Source organism: Spermophilus citellus (assembly GCF_964194105.1).
Source record: "Spermophilus citellus genome assembly, chromosome: 6".
Classification (NCBI taxonomy): domain Eukaryota; kingdom Metazoa; phylum Chordata; class Mammalia; order Rodentia; family Sciuridae; genus Spermophilus; species Spermophilus citellus.
The window spans coordinates 23,457,977-23,476,766 of NC_138187.1; the positions used below are offsets into that span (position 1 = coordinate 23,457,977).

General features: G+C 42.7%; 1 protein-coding gene across 2 annotated transcripts in view; it reads left to right on the forward strand.

Annotated features, from left to right (window-relative positions):
- Nucleotides 1–14,484, forward strand: part of TMEM248 (transmembrane protein 248) — a 32,086-nt gene extending 17,602 nt beyond the window's left edge. For both annotated transcript variants that reach the window (XM_081299250.1, XM_081299251.1), the window contains exons 2-7: nt 3,138–3,314; nt 6,209–6,494; nt 8,752–8,902; nt 9,553–9,736; nt 11,185–11,328; nt 11,826–14,484. In XM_081299250.1, coding sequence (XP_081155376.1) covers nt 3,156–3,314; nt 6,209–6,494; nt 8,752–8,902; nt 9,553–9,736; nt 11,185–11,328; nt 11,826–11,846 — 945 coding nt within the window. In that variant the 5' untranslated portion in view covers nt 3,138–3,155 and the 3' untranslated portion in view covers nt 11,847–14,484. The remainder of the gene's footprint in view (nt 1–3,137; nt 3,315–6,208; nt 6,495–8,751; nt 8,903–9,552; nt 9,737–11,184; nt 11,329–11,825) is intronic.
- Nucleotides 14,485–18,790: the final 4,306 nt, after the last annotated feature.

Below are 18,790 nucleotides of genomic sequence, written 5' to 3' on the forward strand. Positions count from 1 at the left end.
ATCTAGAGAGATGAGGAGCATCATTAGTGGTTGCTTCAGGGCTAAAGGAAATGTCGATTGCTGTAAAGGGTATGGAGTTTCTTTAGGGGGTGATAAAAATGTTTGAAAATTATGATCTCTCCATACTCGTGATGGTTGCCCAAATCTGTGAGTATATTAAAAACCATTGAATTGTATACCTCAGATGGGTAATTTGTATAGTCTGTGAATAAGAGATATCTCTAATGAAGCTGTTTTTAAAAAGTCAAGAACTCTTTGTATGACAAGGCATATCATAAACCATATTAAAGAAAATCCAGAGACTATAAAATTGTTAAAGATTCAAGAGGGGCCGGGGTTGTGGTTCAGTGGTATAGCGCTTGCCTGGCATGCGTGAGGCAAATATGGGTCAGTACGATCCCTGGCACCACATAAAAAATAAAAATAAAAAATAAATAAAGGTATTGTTCATCTAAAACTAAAAAAAAAAAAAAAAAGCATGTAAAGAACATAAAAGGAGGGCTGGAGTTGTGGCTCAGTGGTAAAGCACTCGCCTAGCACATGTGAGGCACTGGGTTTGATCCTTAGCACTACATAAAAATAAGTAAGTAAATAAAGTATTGTGTCTGTCTACAACTTGTGGGGGGGGGGCGGGAGCAGTAGTAAATGACCAAACCATTTAGGCAGTTCACTTTTGAATGGACCCAAAAGGGTGATAAAAAAGTGAAGAGGTAGCTGGGCGTGGTGGAGCACGCCTGTAACCCCAGTGGCTTGGTAGGCTGAGGCAGGAAAATCAAAGTTCAAAGCCAGCTTGGCAATGGCAAGGTGCTAAGCAACTCAAAAACAAACAAACAAACAAACAAAAAAAACGAAAAAGGGCTGGGGATGTGGCTCAGTGCCCCTGAGTTCAATTCCTGCCCCCTCCCCCCGAATAAAAAGGAGGTGCTGGGTTTCTGAAGGTGAAGTTTAGAGTGATATATATCATTTTACATCCGTCTAGTTGGCTCAACGTGGTATGACAGAGTATCAAGGCTCAGCACAGGTATTGGGAAATAGAGCAAGGCCTTTTAGAGATGGTCTCACTGAGTTGCTTAGCATCTTGCTTTTTGTTGAGGCTGGCTTTGAATTCAAGGTCCTCCTGCCTCAGTCTCCCGAGCTCTGGGATTATAGGTATGCACCACTATGCCCAGCAAGAAAGGCCTTTAATTGCAGGTTCTGGGTGGGGGAAGTGTAACCTGGGACAACCTGCTTATAGAGCATTTTGGATCATATCAGGTCAGGTTGAAGGGGGACCCTAACTCCATGAATGACTGGAACTAGAGCCTTTTTAGTACTCATTGTAAGTCCCTTTATGAGTGAAACAGTGGGAAGAACCTAGCTGGGATATTTCTTTCTGTCCAGCCATCTATTCTGTAGTTGAATTATCTCAGAGATATATATATATATATATCTCAGGTAGCCATCTGGATATAAATCTATATCTACATTTATATCTAGATATGTGTCAGTTACATTCAGAGGACGATATGGGCATAGATCAAAAGATAAATCTCAGAAACAGAATATTAAGTGGAAATGTATGAGGGTTGATGCATACCTATAATTCTAGTGACTCCAGAGGCTGAGGCAAGAGGATCGCAAGTTCAAGGCCAGCCTCAGAAACAAGTTCTTCAGCAACTTAGTGAGACCAAAAGGGCTGGGAATGTGGGTCATTCAAAAAAAAAATTCAAATAGTGTTAGTAATTATATTTTTGTATATATACATGTATATATACTTTTACTAAGTACAGAAAACATGCTTGGATAATGATACTTGCCAGTTTAAGGACTGAATTTTCATCTGAGGAGAGGGAGTAAATATTATTTTCCATCTCAGAGGGCTCCTGTGAAGACAAGAGGCCCAGCCTGGCTGGTCTGAAGTATGTATTTTGGGTTCTTAATCTGTTCATTTACCTTTTTGTCTCTAAAATTTAAAAACGGGTACAGACTTTAAGGGGTTGCTTTTTGTGAATGTGGTACGCTCACACTTGTTGGTTGTGTGCCAGCTGTGTTTAGGAACCGGGGCAGGGCTGAAGACAGGCAGAAGATCTCTGCTTCAGTAGATCTCACAATGAGGGGACAGCATGGACAAGTGGTGAAATTTCAGGTGGACACTGAGCCTTGTGGAGGGAGCAAAGCAGGGAGCTGGAGCAGGTCAGTGTGGTCAGGGAGAGAGGTCTGCTGTCCTGAAGAACATGCATGTGAGCTCTCAGGAAAAGCTTCTCAGGCAGGTGTAAAGGGTCACAAAATAGGTCATGCTTAAAAACCTCAAGCAAAATAAAATACTTAGGAATAAACAAAAGAAGTGTAAGCTTACACTACTAAAATGGAAAACATTGTTGAAATAAAGAAAACCTGAATAAATGAAAAGGGCATCCCAGCCATGCTCGTGGACTAGAAGACAACACTGTTGAGATGATATTACTCCTAGCCCACCCTCAGATGGAGTGCAGTCCCCATCAGAGTCCAGTGTGGGGGGAGCTGATGGTAGTCAAGTTGGAAAGGTCCACAGGGCAAGATCGGGCGCGGTCACAGACTTCATCCTGGGTTGGTGGACGCTTGGGATGTTTAAGTAGGGGAGTGATGAAATCCAGTATTTAGTATTTATTGAGTACCCACTGTGTGCCAGGTACAGGTGCACATGAGTGATGGGGTAGTCAGTAGAATGGTGTCGAATAAACAGAATTTAGCTTTTTAGTGGTGAGAAATGAAAACATTTTTAATTTATTTCTGTCCAGTGACATACTTAAACATCTTTTTAAGTAATATGGAAGTAGTGGTATTCATTATAGATATTTAGATGGTTCAGTCTGAAAGACAGTACGTATCTTTCAAAATCTTACCACTTTGAGCCAATAGCAGTCAGTGTTTACTGCTTTTTCCTTCTAGTCTTTTAATTAATTAATTAATTAATTTTGGTGCTGGGAATTGGATCCAGACCCTTGCACGTGCCAAGCATTTGCTCTTCTTCCACTGAGTCATAGTACCAGCCCCTTGAATGAATTTATTGGTCAGTCATTTCTCAGGTTCAACTACAAGTGTCTCCCCTAACACCCAGCACTACTAAAGGAAATAAAAGTGAGAATCAGTCTACACGTCTGATGATCCATTTCTTTCAGGTGGAGCTGGTCACAATAATGTTGAGCGCCAGCCCCCTGGAGAGCCTGAAGCTGCATGTCAGCAGTCGGCCCCCCCTGGTGGTCTTCATGATCAGCGTGAGTGCCATGGCAATAGCGTTCCTGACCCTGGGCTATTTCTTCAAGATTAAGGAGATCAAGTCACCTGAAATGGCAGAGGTCAGTATGTTCTAACTTCTCTTGGGCTTACGGGTGGAGAAGTGCCTCTTGGCTCTCTGCATGTCTTTGTTTAGTTGTGAGTTTTTGCTCCTGGTGAGAAACATGGGTTTTTATTCAGAATTTTCTGTCTTCCACCCCTCAACTCACTTTGTTAGGAAATATTATTGTTTGATTTAAATAATGCTGCTGGTTAATATTTCAGCAATAAAACAGAGGTGGTTTGGAGAGTATATTTTTAAAATGATTTGTTTCAAGAAGCTAGAGAATTCACTTTTTTGATATTTATAATTAAGTTGCTCACTGCTATTTGCAAAAATTGAAAATTTGGTACTTCAAAGTCACACGTCATCATTGAATTTTATCAACTGTTCTGATGGCCTTTTTATTGGCCAAGAAGGGGTTCTAAAGAAATTTGAAAGTAGGATCTTATTTCCAAATATATGTATCTTTTTTAATCATGGAAATCTTCAGTTATTTATAAACTTGCCATTTAGATTGTACATTTTCAACAATTTAAGTAAGTTATTGGGGCACTAATCTTTAGGCATATAATAGTTGGGACACATGTAGTGCAGATTTTGAAAGTTGTGTATTTTATATGTTAGAAAACAACAAATTTAATAGTTCTTCTTTAATAGAAGTGAATTAATTTTTTAAATTAATGAGTAGAGATGATGCTGGATTAATGGTAAGTGGTTTGGGTGGTAGAACAGAGTCTGTCTTCCCTGGAGCGTCTCCTCTTACACCTTTCTTCCTGCTTGCCTACTGGTGGATGTGGGTGAGATTGGGGTGTTAGTGTTGCTCTGCTGAGTGTGCATTTGTGTGCCTTGTGCTGGAGAGAGAGGGTTCTGAAATTGGTCTGTGGCTTTCTCTTGTTCTCTTTGGCATTCTAGATCGGAGGTGATCTTGGCAGTGGGGACAGTCTTCACACACAAACTGTCTTACATAGGTCAAGTAACAAGTTTAAGCTATTTTTATTATGGAACCCTTTCAAAGAGTTTCTTATCAGGGCACATATTGGCTGACTTAATTCTTCCTCTCTCTTGTCTCTACCTGAATCCTTAAAAGTTGCTATAATCACATTAAAGCTGAAAATGGACATTCTAGTCACAATCAGATCTCTGCTACATCCTGGCATTTCTTACTTGCAGAGCTCAAACTCCTGTGGAATATGCAACCAAGGCCAATGGTTAAGATTTATTCTGGGGGCTGGGGTTGTGGCTCAGCGGTAGAGCGTTTGTCTAGCACATGTGAGGTGCTGGGTATACCCCTCAGCACCACATAAACATAAATAAGCAAAATAAAGGTATTGTGTCCAATTATAACTAAAAAAAATTAAAAAAAAAAAAAGATTTATTCTGGGCAATGAGCCCTTGATAGTCAAAGTGGCTCCTGGCGTTGGCTTTGGCTGGCCGTTCAGCATGGGATTTGGAAAGGCAGGAATGCATGGGAAAATTTGGGGCTGCAAATCAGAACTTAATTCTTCCTTCAACAGTGGAATTGAGAGCCCCTAATATGCTCTGGGCCTTGGTTTTTTTTCATGTCTGCGATATGCTGGGATAAGATTAGAATGTTCACTTCTCAATCCTGATGTTTCTACTGAGTTTGTAGGCATTAGGAAAAATGACATATGATATATCCGTTTATCTTAGTAAATGTCAACATACAGTTGTATTGAATGCTATAAGATAGATTTCCTGACTTCCTGGGGATTACTCAAATGCTTTTACAATTAATACTGTTTGCTTCTAATTCCAGTGGCTTGGGAGGCTGAGGCAGGAGGATCTCAAATTCAACGCCAGCTTTAGCAACTTAGTGAGGCCCTTTCTCCAAAAAAAAAAAAAAAGCATGGCTGGGGATATGGTTAAATGCCTCTGGATTCAGTCCCCATTTACCCTCTTACCCCTGCAAAAAATCTCTGGGTTTCTGTTAAATTTAAAATAGATTCTTGGGCTGGGGATGTGGCTCAAGCAGTAGCACGCTCGCCTGGCATGCGTGCGGCCCGGGTTCGATCCTTAGCACCACATACAAACAAAGATGTTGTGTCTGCCGAAAACTTAAAAAATAAATATTACAATTCTCTCTCTCTCATATAAATGGAAGAATAAAATACATACTCTTAAAAAAATAAAATAAAATAGATTCTTGTTGCGTTCTTTATAGATACTGGCATCTGTTTCTCTATGATATAATCAATTGTGTTTTAAAAACTGTATTATGATTTAAATCATTGATGCATGACAGCAGGATATGACGTTAGGAGAGAAGTCTGGAGCTGGGGATGCAGCTCAGTGGCCGAGCACTTGCCTGGCCTGCACAAGGCCCTGTGTTCTATTCCTAGCAGTGCAAAAAAGAGAAAGAACAGGAAGAGGACAGTACTGCAAACACACTCTGTGCCCTTCCTAAAGTGGGAGCAGGCACCAGATGAGCATCGGGCTTTACTGCTGTTTTGTGTTCTAGGAAGAGAAAGCAGTGTATGTAGAATTAACCTGTTGAGGAATTGTTTTAAAAAATTATCATTGTAACTCTGAAATGAATTTGGATTAGTGCTTTTATTATTTAGTACTTTTTTTTAAGTTTGATTCTGAAGCTAGATCTTCTTAAAAGTATAATAAGCTGGGTTTTTAAAAAAACACATTTTTCTCAAGTGCTTATTTAATCTTACAGGGTATTTGCTGTCTCATGGCACAGTAGTTTTTCTTTTTGGTGTGCATGTGGCAGTGAGTAGGCAGACTGCACTGTCCTGCCAGTGTATGGTGGTGGTGCAGCGATTGACTCCACATCATGGGCTTCTCTTGTGAGGTGTCACTACACTGAGGGTTATGACTGTGTCCCTGCGGTAGGAGACTCTGGGACTGCTCATGTTTCTTTCTCTCTATCTCACTTTACTGAAGGATTGGAATACTTTTCTGCTGCGGTTTAATGATTTGGACTTGTGCGTATCAGAAAACGAAACACTAAAGCATCTATCAAATGACACCTCAACTCCGGAGAGCACAATGACCAGTGGGCAGTCCAAAGTGTCCACTCAGTCCCCCCAGACCCTGGAGGACTCAGGCCCAGTTAACATCTCAGTTGCAATCACCCTAACCCTGGACCCACTCAAACCTTTCGGAGGCTACTCTCGCAACGTCACCCATCTGTACTCGACCATTTTAGGACATCAGATTGGACTTTCAGGTGTGTACGAGATAGTCAACCACATATGGGTCTATTCATCTTACTGTTTGTTTTTGCATGTGTGTCTCCTTTTGTTGAGCTTAAATTCTGAGGTCAAGAAGGAAGCATGTGTACCACATGTTTTCACTTAGTAAAGTACTGAGCATAACGTAATCCCTTTCTAAAAGCTTGTAACTAAAATCAGAAACTGATGGGCTGGGAGTGTAGCTCAGTGGTAGAGCACTTAACTCGCATCTGTGATGTCTTGGGTTTGAGCTTCAGCACCATACACACCAAAAAAAAAAAAACAAAAAAAACTGTAAAGTTTGTTTGTGGTCTTACAATTCACCCTTGAACAGCAGTCTGATTTTACTTGGATTTTTTTGCAGGGGGGTTGGTGGAGATTTGCAACAATTTGAAAAAACTTATAGATGAGCTGTGTAGCCTAGAAATATTGAAGAAAATATAAAAATTGTAGATATGTTAGTAAATTTTTAAAAAAAATATATTTTTTTAGTTATAGGTGGACACAATACCTTTATTTTATTTTATTTTTTGTGTTGCTGGGGATCAAACCCAGTGCCTCACCCATGCTAGGCAAGCGTTCTACCACTGAGCCACATCCCTGGCCCTGTTGGTAATTTTTTAAAAATAATTTACTACCTTAAAATATGTCTTTTATAAAAAGTTCAAATTTATCAAAATGCATTTTGTAAACAGAATTGTATGTGTTGACATTTGCAGACAAGAGAAATGTGAGCAAACCTAAAACGTGGCATTAAATTTTAACTGCATAAAACTAACTGTAGTGCACACTGCAATGATTTCATAGTCCTTTCTTATTGCTGTTTTGAACTCAAGTGTTATAAGTATCCATATAAGTTAAGATACTGGGTGGCGCTCATCATTGCTGAGTGAGCAGTCCTCTCTTCACTAGTAGTTCAGCATGTTGTAAACGTGATCTCGCTGTACTAGTGTGTCAGTCCACATGTATACTATAGATACAGCACACAACCTGTGCTAATCAACTGCATTGTCTGTACAGCTTCCAGTCAATGCAAGACTGAGTTAAGTTCTTGGGGACTCAAAAGTTATATTCAAACTTTCTACTGGGTGGAGGGTAACCCTTATGTTTTTCAAGACTCAATTGTGTGTACAAACACATAATTTTTATTGAGTCTATCCTGTGGAATTTTCAGTACTTACCATGAGGACATTGTCTTTAGTCTACTTTCCTCCCTGCTCAGTGCTGAGGACTGAACCCAGAGCCTCATGCATGCTAGGCAGGTGCTCTACCATACCTGAGCATTGTTTGAGTGCCCATTGTTAGTCCTGTGCTAGCTGCTGAGAGAACTAGAAACAGTCTAAGATCTGACCTGCTCCCCTTGGAATTTTGGGATTACAGAAGAGACAAAAATAACATGAGTTAACATATCTATCAGGCACTTAAAAATAGTTTCTGGCACAAAAGAAATGCTATATAAGCACTTGTTAGATAATATGAAAACTAAACACCTATAAAAACAAAACATGGATACTGTCCTTTGACTAATGCTACACCTGTGAGGTACTGATGGTTCTGGAGGACAAAAAGGCATTGGAAGTGGAAAAATCAGAAAAGGCTTCATGTGAGATTCTTGGAAGATTAACCTTTGACTCTTTGTTTACTGAAAACTTTTTTTGTAAAGTCCTTAAAGGAATTTGTAGTGCCTGCCTGTCTCCTGTTGCCTGTTTGAGAGCTAATCCCATGGTAATGAAGACTTCTGGGTTTTCCATGTAGCAAGCATGCATATCATCTTCTCACACAATATAGAACTTTTAGTTTAAGCTCTGTCACTAATCAGTCCCAATATCTTTCTTAAATCTGATAGACCTCTGTATGTAAAAAGGGAACATTAACCCTTCTTTGGCCACATTCGTGGGATATTGGTGACTTACAAATGAAGTCAGCAGACAGAAGCAACTTGAGAATGCTGTGTGCTGCAGGGTCTAGAACAGCAACGCAAATTCCCCTAACCAAGCTCTCCAGTGCAGATGCTGCCTTGGCTTTGGTTGGCATCTCAGGCCCTGGGTGAAAAGGGGCATCTCTTCGTGTGCCACTTGGTGGCTCTGCTAGTTGAACAGGTCTCATACTTGGGATCAGGACTGTTCCCACAAAGGCAGGTGGCAGGTAATTCCTGGGTGGGTTTATATTCATGACTCCCTTGAATCCCAGAGAAGAATGTATGAATTCTTGCCATTATTTAAAAAAAAAAAAAAATGGGTTTGTCTTTCACAGGCAGGGAAGCCCACGAGGAGATAAACATCACCTTCACGCTGCCTGCAGCTTGGAGCTCAGATGACTGTGCCCTTCATGGTCACTGTGAGCAGGTGGTGTTCACAGCCTGCATGACCCTCACAGCCACCCCTGGGGTGTTCCCCGTGACCGTGTAAGTATCTCTACTCCTGTCTGATAAGCCATTCCAGACATCTGAGGGTGTAAATTGGACCTTACTTTCTATTAAACACATTTTTATTTCTGAAACCTGCTGCAGTTTTCTGAGCATCGGTGTCGCTTTATGTTTAAGGTGTTCTTTCTTGGGCTTTTGTGCCTCTCTCTATATAAAGGAGATAATGATCTGTAAAGAAATATGTGAGATACGCAAGATAAATCCTATACTTACAAGAGTTCTGTGCTGAATACAGAGGAATTGTACTGGCATATATCTATTTTAGACATTTGGAGGTTTGCAGGATGAGGTCAGAAAATGAATAATGCCTAATGCAAAAGTTTGTATGTAAAGCTTTGAGTTGTAACTAAGAATTTTGGTAATTTGAGAGTAGGTGTAAAAGGAGCATCAGTGGCCACATCAGATATGAGGTGACAGTGAGTTGAATTCTGAAGGCAAGACTCCATTGCTCAACACCCAGATGTCAAGTGCCTGTAGTTTTCCTGTTACATGTTTATTTAAAAAATAAGACTGAAACTACACATAATGTGTTCATCCCAAAGAAGCATGTGTATTTCCCACATGTATCATGTTGAGGATGCCTGGTGCAGCGGGAATGGGTCACTGATGGTCTTTCCCTCTGCTTGCAGGCAGCCACCGCATTGCGTTCCTGACACTTACAGCAATGCCACACTCTGGTACAAGATCTTCACGACAGCCAGGGATGCCAACACAAAATATGCTCAAGATTACAATCCCTTCTGGTGTTACAAGGGAGCCATCGGAAAAGTCTACCATGCTTTGAATCCCAAGCTTACAGTTATTGTTCCAGATGTAAGTGAAATGTGTGTGTGTCCTTGAATGGGGAGTGTAGGCCCTGGTTACTTCCTAGGGTGAGCTTAGTCCCTGCAACTCTAGATTTCCAGCTGAGGTTGTCCTGGGTAGAATAAATGAGATTTGGAAAAACAGGCCACCTTTTTGGCTAAGAAAAATTTGATTATTTTCTTTATTGTTTTGCCCAGCAACTGCTATTCCCTAACCTGTAGGGCTTGCAAGAGATGTTTGCATGGTCTCACTGATGCCTGCAACCATTCACAGAATATGTGGTTAGTGTCACCAGGAGCAATTGATAGTTCTGTTTGGAATTCAGAAAGATAGGCCTTGGAGGAGGTGTGAGTCTTGGGCGAGGTGTTGTAGTCTGAATAGGAAAGGAAGAGAAAGCCCTGCTGTCTGGTTGAGAAGGTGCTATGCCAGCTTCCTCCTGGTGAAGGCTGCACTGCTGTTCTCAGACGTTAGGTGGAGTTCTCTCTTTAGGCCTGGCCCTTTCCCTTTTCTGTGGCTCTTGTTCGTATGTGTGGCACTGGGGTTTGAACCCCAGCTCCTTTTTATTTTTTATTTTGAGACAGGGACAGGATCTCACTATTTGCCCAGGCGGGCCTTGAACTTGCCATCCTCCTGCTTTGGCCTCCCAAGTCACTGGGATTATAGGTATGGACACCACACCTAGCCTCTATGGCTCATTTTTATCAAGTGTGGGAGTTGGTAGGTCAGGGACCTCCAGAACTGAGCAGGAGAGATGCGGCTGGTGGGCAGGTACCAGGTTCCAGAAGGCCCTCCCTGCCTAGCTGAGGCATTCAGCCTTTCTCCTGGGGCAGATAGTCACTGCCTTTGTTGGGCAGCAAGGCACTTGTAAAGCAGTGCATTAAAAAGATGGTTCTGCCACCTGGGACATGTAAATGGGAAGGAAAAGGAATGGAAGCATGTCTGGGTTTCTCCCACAAGCAGCAGGGCCTGGTGATAGATTGCATATGGGGGGTTGCAGAGGAAAGAACCCAACAAACCTCAACATGGTCAGCAAGGAACTTACGAAAATGGTAAAATGCAGAAGGAAGGAAGCTGGCTCTGGGGAGGGTGAAGTGCCGAGGCCCTTCTGGTGGACTCAGGCTGGAGCCTTCAACCTGAAGGCAGTTGGGGGAAGAGAAGAGAGGGGGCTAAAGACAGGTGTTGGGCCTCCACAGGGAGGAGGCCTGGGAAGGTGGGGTGTGGGCAGTGTGGGCTAGAGGCCAGGCAGAGGAAGGAGTGGGTGACACACTGCTGAAAGACACTGTGCCTCCACTGAATGGGCGTCAGCTGTGGGGTTATGATGACAAGCGAGGCCTATGTTTCAGCTTGAGAGTGAGGCTGATGCCAGTCTGGAGCTGGGAATCCCAGCTTCAGAAACTCAGTGTTAAAGTCATTCAGAACTCAGTGCAGATGTTTCTGTTTTTTTCTTGTTTATTTAGGATGACCGTTCACTAATAAATTTGCATCTCATGCACACCAGTTACTTCCTGTTTGTGATGGTGATAACCATGTTTTGCTATGCTGTTATCAAAGGCAGACCCAGCAAATTGCGTCAGAGCAATCCTGAATTTTGTTCCGAGAAGGTAGGTGAGCTGGGGATGGAGTCTGGCCCAACACTTTGCTGGAGGGTATTCTGTATATGGATATTCCCAGTTAGTTCTTTACCCCACTTATTGTGAGCAGCACCATTTCTCCAAAGAAGTCTATCCCTGACTTTTCATTACAAGTAGTCTTCACCTGACCCTGAATTGTGATATTGGGTTTTCAGCCATAGACCCAGGCTCCTTAGCAGTTCAGAGGTGCCAACCATGGCACGTGCTCTGAAGCCCCCTTGGAGAACCACTGATCAAGTGGGCTGCTTTCTGCACCTCTCAACGCAGTGGTTCCACAAGTCAAGTGTTGCTTGCAGAAGACTTTAGACTTCTAGTAATTCCTGCCTAGGTGAAATTGTTTTCTAAGGGGCTGAATAAGTCCCCACCTGATCAGTGCATGCAGTCAGTGTGTCCTGGTCTCTGGGAGGTTGCTGGAGCCCTCATGGGCCTCACTGTTAGACTGGATTGCCTGTCTTGCTCTCTTCTAGGTGGCTTTGGCTGAAGCCTGATCCTGCAGCTTCCAGTTTTCTGAGAGAGACTGAGAACCATAATGATTGCCTGCTGAACCCAGCCAGGGCCTGGCCACTCTGTGAATACATGATCTTGCAGCGTTGGGTTATTCCAGCCAAAGACATTTCAAGTGCCTGTAACTGATTTGTACATATTTATAAAAATCTATTTGGAAATTGGTCCACGATGCACGTGCTTGGCACTGGGTGCAGACGGAACTCTTCAGCCTCACCTGGGGGGGGCCTGTGGACTTGGGATAGATATGCATAATATTAGAGAGCTCCTGTGTCCTGCTGCAGGGGAACAAGTCCTGGTGTTTTTAACCAAGGTCACAGGCGTCTCACTGCTGGTGGGGTTGAGGTTTGCTTTGGTTCTTGTTTCAGCCCAATGTGTACAGAATGTTTGAAACAGTCTGCACCTTTGATATGATACTGCATTTCCAAAGCCACCAATCCATTTTGTGGATTTTGTGTGTCTGTGGCTTAATAATTATAGTAACAACAAAGATACCTTTTACTTCATTTTGCTTGCAAGGAAGCATACCTATCTTCTGTTTTTGTTTTTGTTATTTTTTTTAAAGAAAAAATAAAATAGTCACATTTTAATACTACTCTAGTTAGGACAGACTTGTGCTTTTATCTTGAGTAAAAAGTGAAATATTTAAAAATCACCTATATGGTAAAGATCTAAGTTTCATTTTCCATGTGGATGGTGAGGAACCTGGTTTTCAAGTTGGCACAGAATGTTCTTCTGTCTTTTTTCCCTTTGTTGCTCCTTCCCTCTACATAAAAGTTAAAGCAGCTTCCTCACCGAAATAGCTTACAAATTAAGTAAGAGGTCCTAGAGTAGAGTGACAGCTCGCTGCTCTGCTTCTGGCCTGCAGACAGTGATATAGGAAGAGAGAATGAAACGTAGTGGTCAGGAAAGGGTTTCTTGTTTGTTTTTGGAAATGAGATTCATTTTTGGTTTCCATTTATTTTTATATAACCAACACATCTTCAGGAGGAGAAAGGCAACTACTATATCGTGAAAACTCCGCCTGTGAAATTTGAAGGGTGCAGTTTTGATTTGCTTTTTGTCAAGGAGGACCAGAAATGTTTGATTACCTAGTTCGTCTGTCCCTTTTGCCCTCTGGTCCTCCGACATTTAAACAGAAGTGTGCATTATTTTCTCCAGTCCCTGTTGGTGTGTTGTTGCTGTGTTTCTCAACAACTCTGCCTTAATAACTCATTGTCATTGATGACTTCTGTGTCCTCCCAGGCACTGTCAGAGCAGAAGGGCAGTTAAAACCGCGGACAGGACCACCATCTCTTCTTTCCCTTCACTTTAGGTCTGAGGTCTGTTCTAAGTTAGAATTAGTTTCTGCAGCCTGAAGTTCATTGACCCAGAACATTTTATACCAGGTCTTTTTGAATGGAAAACAGTTGTGGGCTTTTATCGAGATTGTTAAAAAGTAATCATTGTAGCTGTTTGATATGTTAGTATTTCTTCTTCTTTTTTTTTTTTTCCTTTCAGTACATTTCAAGCACAGTAACAGTTTTTGTCTATACAGTTTTTATTTTTATTTTTTGGTATGATGTGAGTTGCTTACATGATGGATGACTAATTTGTTAATTTAGTTTTTTCTTGAGAGACTTTGAGAGTGTAATGAGACAAGATTGAGAAAGCCATTTGGCCAGGCCTTTAGAAATGTCAGTATCATTTGAACCATCCTATTTTAGATTAAACTGCTACTGAGTTAATAGCTTCCCAATGAAGTGGAGTTGTAGGGATAGACTCATAACTGGAAGAGTAATGTAGAAGGAAAAAGACAAGTGAAAAAGGTCAGTTTCACTGCTTTGTTCCATCCAGCTAGTTGCCAGTGTTAATTGCCCTTGCTTTAATTACAGGGAGTGCTGGAATCTGTAACCAGGGGAGGGACACGTTAGGCATGGGGAGAGAAAGTGCCAGAAGTACTTGGGCAGTATGTCTTGTCCTGAGGCCAGACATACACTTTACAATCCACATTCACCACAGCAGGTAATTCTCGAAGATTTAAAGCAACACACAGGCAGGTGTGTGAAGGAAGGCTGGGGAAGAGGAGAGGCCCTGGGCCAAGAGCCTTTCACAGACCCTCAGGAAGTTAGGGGCCTGTTACTGTTGGGGCACATGCATTCAAAGCTCAGTCCTCAGCTTCCTCTTGCTGGTGGACTCAGGATTAGAAGGGGTCATAGATGGGGCCCTTTGCCATTCAGGGGAAGTAGCACTGGCTTGTCCTCGAGCATCTTGGACTGGAGGTCCATTCAGAGGTCAGCAACTTACTGTTAAAATGGTTGTTCAGATCATATTGATCTCTTTCCTTTCCCTTTTGTCCTGTCACTGTATGACTCGAATCAGTTTTGATTCTATTTGTAAGTTTTCTCATCGTTAGGAACCTGCCATTTCTGCTGCGTGTTCTCTGGCGGTGTGTCAGGATTCAGCATACTGGTTTTCAACCCTCCTGCAGGCACTGGGGTCATGAGGGCCAGCGGATCCACTTCACTTATCTTGCTGCATGATGGTCAGAAGCTGATCTGTTATGGCATTCAACTCCCTGGTTAATTTTCTGTGTTTGAAGTATGTGCATATGTGCTTTACAGAATAAAACATCTGAATTTATTTCCAGTGTCTCCTTTTCCTCCAGTTTGATGGGCATTTTCTGAGGGAAGAACATGTGCAATAAGCAATTGAGAGTTTTTTGCACCTGTTTGTTTGAAGCATCACCTGTTATTAGGATGAGTAGTAGGCATTGTTCCTACTAAGGTGGCCTCACGAAGCCTGGGTCTTTTTCCTAAGAGCACAAAACCTCTTGTCTTTTACAAGGTTGGTAAGAGCTGACAGACCTGACCCAGATCCTCCCCAAGACTTAAGCAGTGCACAGTGGGGAGCATTGAAGAAATAAGGGAGTTAAGGATGCCCTTCCCTTCCTGTGTGCACCAGGCCCAGTTAACAGCAGACTGCAGTCCCCTCTGCTGTCTCCGGGCTCCTCAAGCTCTGTTCTTCCTCTGCCACCACAGACATGACATCCTCTGTAGCTTCTGAGGCAAAAGGAAGGTTGTGTTCACTAATGCAGATTCTTCTCTTCAGTGGGCAGATGTTCCAGTCCGTCTCTCACCCTGCAGCTAGATGCCAGCTTCATGAGGTCAGTCTCAGGGCCAGGCTTAGCATTGAGAAAGGTGATATCTCAATGGACTCTTTGTCTCCACCTCCTTCGCCACTACCTTCTTTCTGTAACAGGTGGGACACTGTGCTTGGAATGTCTTGTGCTACTCACTTCTCTTTGCTTGTACTCTTATCTTGTGCATGAGGTTTGCCTCCCATCATTACATAGACCACATTTGTGTATTTTACAGGCTATATAAAATCTGATTCATGCTAGGTTCTCAAGTTAGAGATTTTACTTTAAAACCATTTCAGTTTCCTTCTGGGCTTACTGTGCTTTAAGTTCCTGTAGACTCACAGATGAGCAAGGATTACCAGGAAAGTGGAATGAATACACAGACCAGAGGAGCTCTGCAGCTAGCTGAGTTTCTTGTGAGCTTTGTTGCTGTCTCAGAGAAATTTCTCTGCTCATTTGTGAGAACCCCTCTTCTTTTCACCACTAAAGATCTGAAAAACTTATACCATTCTAGTTGCAATTTGAGGGGTGTACATGAGTGGTTTGAAAATGGAAAAATAGATGGCAGTTAATTGCTATGTTGAAGGGGAGGGAAGGGGTGGAGTTTTGTTTTGATATTCAGGTTCTTTGAAGAGCCTTCTTTGTTCATTCATTAACAAATATTTCTTGGGTTCCTTCCTCTTGCGTGCCAGTCACTGACAGTAGGCAGTACGATACTTCGTAGACACAAGGCTCCCCTTCTGAGCCCTTATACCTTCTAGCTGGGGAGACAGTTCATCAACATAGAAATAATAATCCAATGTCAGGTAGTGATGAGATAAAGATTACCTGGGTAGAGCAGATGGACATGGCACCTCGGTTGGGGTGGTCACAGGGCATCTTGGGAGACGAGCAATTTGAAGATAAATGTGAGTGTTCAGGATTGAAGCATTCCATGTGGAGATTAGAGGCCCTGGTTTGTTGCTAATTGAAGAATGGTAGAGACCTGTTTTCCACCTGAGGACAGGATCATCCTGGTTGCCACTTGATGGCCCCAAGAGGTGTGGTGTGCAAGAGGATTCTTCCCTGGCTGAGGCACAGCATGGGCATCATGAACCCAGGCCCCTTCTCAGCCTCCTTTATGCCATCCTTCCAGAGGCTGGACAGCCACCATGGGTTAACCTTTCTGTGTCCCTTTCCTCTTCTGTAAAAATACCCAGTTCAATGCAGAGAGGATTCAACATAGCTAGTACCAGGCACCAAGAACAGTGTTGGACACTGTTTTGGGACATGGGGACTAACAAAGCAAAGGGGGGCTCCCTTGAGCTTTATTCTTCGTAACAGTGGTGATGCCTGAGCTGTGGCTTCTTAACCCCCATTGGATTCATGGGAACCAGCCTCTGGAAGGATGTTTATCACCAAAACAAATGTCATGCAGGGATGTGCAGGTCAGCAATACATGCAGGTCAGCGGTACATGCAGGTCAGGTAATCTCCCTCACTGCATATGGCACGCACTGATAGTTTTGAAACTTTCTGTTTTATTAGAAAGTTCTTTGACTACTAAATTGATTGCATGGTTCACAAATGGAAGGCAGCCGTGGTTTCAGAAATTTATTTAGATGATCTCTGAGACCCCTTAAACTAGCTGAGGGAGTTCTGAGTCAAAGCCTATATTCTAGCTGTCAAGAATTAGTTTTATCATTTGTACAAAGTTGCAGTATTTCTAAGTCTTGGAGACTTGGCCAGACCTCATTTTAAAGATGAAGAAGCCATTAATCCAAAGAAAAGAGACTGGCCCCGGGCTGGGGGTGGTGGCTCAGTGGTAGAGTGCTTGCCTAGCATGCATGAGGCACTGGGTTTGATCCTCAGCACCACATAAAAACAAACTAGTGTATCTACCTAAAACTAAAGATACATAAATAAATAAATATAAAAAAAAAAAAAGACTGGCCCCGACGCTCCCAGTTAACATTTAACTGCTTGTCACTACCAGCCCCTTCATCTGCAGTCCAACTCCCAGCTTACATCCTGGATCTGGAAGACCTTTCCAAAGGCACTTGGCTCTTCATTCTGTCCTTGTTCTCCACCTGGATCTTGGTGACTACATTGCAACATGTTGGTGACCATAGGACTGGATCACAGGCCTCATCTGCAGAAACTGGATATCCAGCTCAGCACCCAATGGACACTGTTCTCTGCATGGTGGACCCTTACCATTGATAGACAGGCCTTGCCTCTTGCATGGCCACTGTCCTGCTCCAGCCTGCCCTAGGGGCCAACCTTGGACACACTTGGGACATCAGGGATCCCTTGGCTTTCCCTGAAATGTAACTGAATTATTCCCAGACTCCTCTTTTTAAGACTTCTTTTATCTTAAAGAAGGTCATCACCAAGAGGTGACGAAGGGATTAGATGCTTGTGCCTGTAAGTCACTGTGACTGGGGCAGCGATCCGTGCAGGTCAGGTGCATGAAGGTCAGCGGTACACATAGGTTAGGCAGCGAGCAGTACATGCAGGCCACTCCTATGATGGCACTGCTGGAGTTGGGTGTTGTTTTCCCAGTAAAACATACATACTCTTTCCCAATTTACTTGCATTCCTGGAAAATAAAGTATATTTAAGTGAGCAAATAATAGTTTGTGCAAAATAGAGTTAGCTCGCAAGCTCAAATGACTTAAGATTTTTTTCATCTTTACATGAATGTTGGGAAAGACTAGAAAGTATAATAGATGACATATCTTGGCCTTGTCAGAGTTTACTGTCTAGGAGCAGGCCTCTAATCACCATGAGCGGGAATGCCTCAAATTTCCAGTGTGTCCCCTGGGGGTGGCATCACTTAGAATCAAGACTTCAGAATTCTGCTGAAGTTGAAAAGGTTCCCTGTGGCCTCAGCTTTTAACTTTAAAACTGCTGTCACTCCCTGGCCCTCATGGGCCACCTGCCTGTGGTCGGTAGTTGTTCCTCCTTGGTTAGCCTGACTTCAGCCTGGACCTCAAGACAGTGCTGGGGTTTAAGGAGGTCCTGCACTGACCGTGCTGTAGGAGGAAGCCCTGCCCAGGTCCGTCTGGCATTCAGGTAGGCCAGCTTCCACCCAGGCAGGCACTGAAGCTGGGAGACAGTGCTGTTATTCCTCTTTTTTTTTAAAAAAATATTATTTTTTATTTGTTCTAATTATACATGACAGTATAATGCATTTTGCTGCATCATACTTACATGGAGTATAACTTCTAATTGCCTGATAGTCCATGATGTATAGTCATACAGGTCATGTAATCATATGTACATATAGGGTAATGATGTCCTATTCATTCTACTGTCATTCCTACCCCCTGACTCCTTCCTCTTCCTTCACTCTCCTCTGTCTTGTTCAAACTACCTCTGTTCTCCTCCCACCCCTTGTGAATTAGCAGCTGCATATCAGAGAAAACAATTGGCCTTGGGTTCTTTGGGATTGGCTTATTTTGCTTAGCAGAATATTCTCCAGTTCCATTCATTTACTGGCAACTGCCATAATTTCATTCTTTAGGTCTAAGTAATGTTCCATTGTGTATATATTACCACAGTTTCTTTATCCATTAAACTGTTGAAGGGCATCTAGGTTTGTTCCATAATTTAGCTATTATGAATTAAGCTGCTATAACATTGATGTGGCTGTGTCACTGTAGTAGACTGGTTTTAAGTCCTTTGGGTATAAATCTTGGAGTGGGATAACTGGGTCAAGTGGTGGTTTCATTCCAAATTTTCTAAAGACTGAGGAAGACCTGGTGATAGGAGAAGGTTCAGTGGGTGGTGGGTCCCCATGGTCTTCAGTTTCTCTCTCCAACGT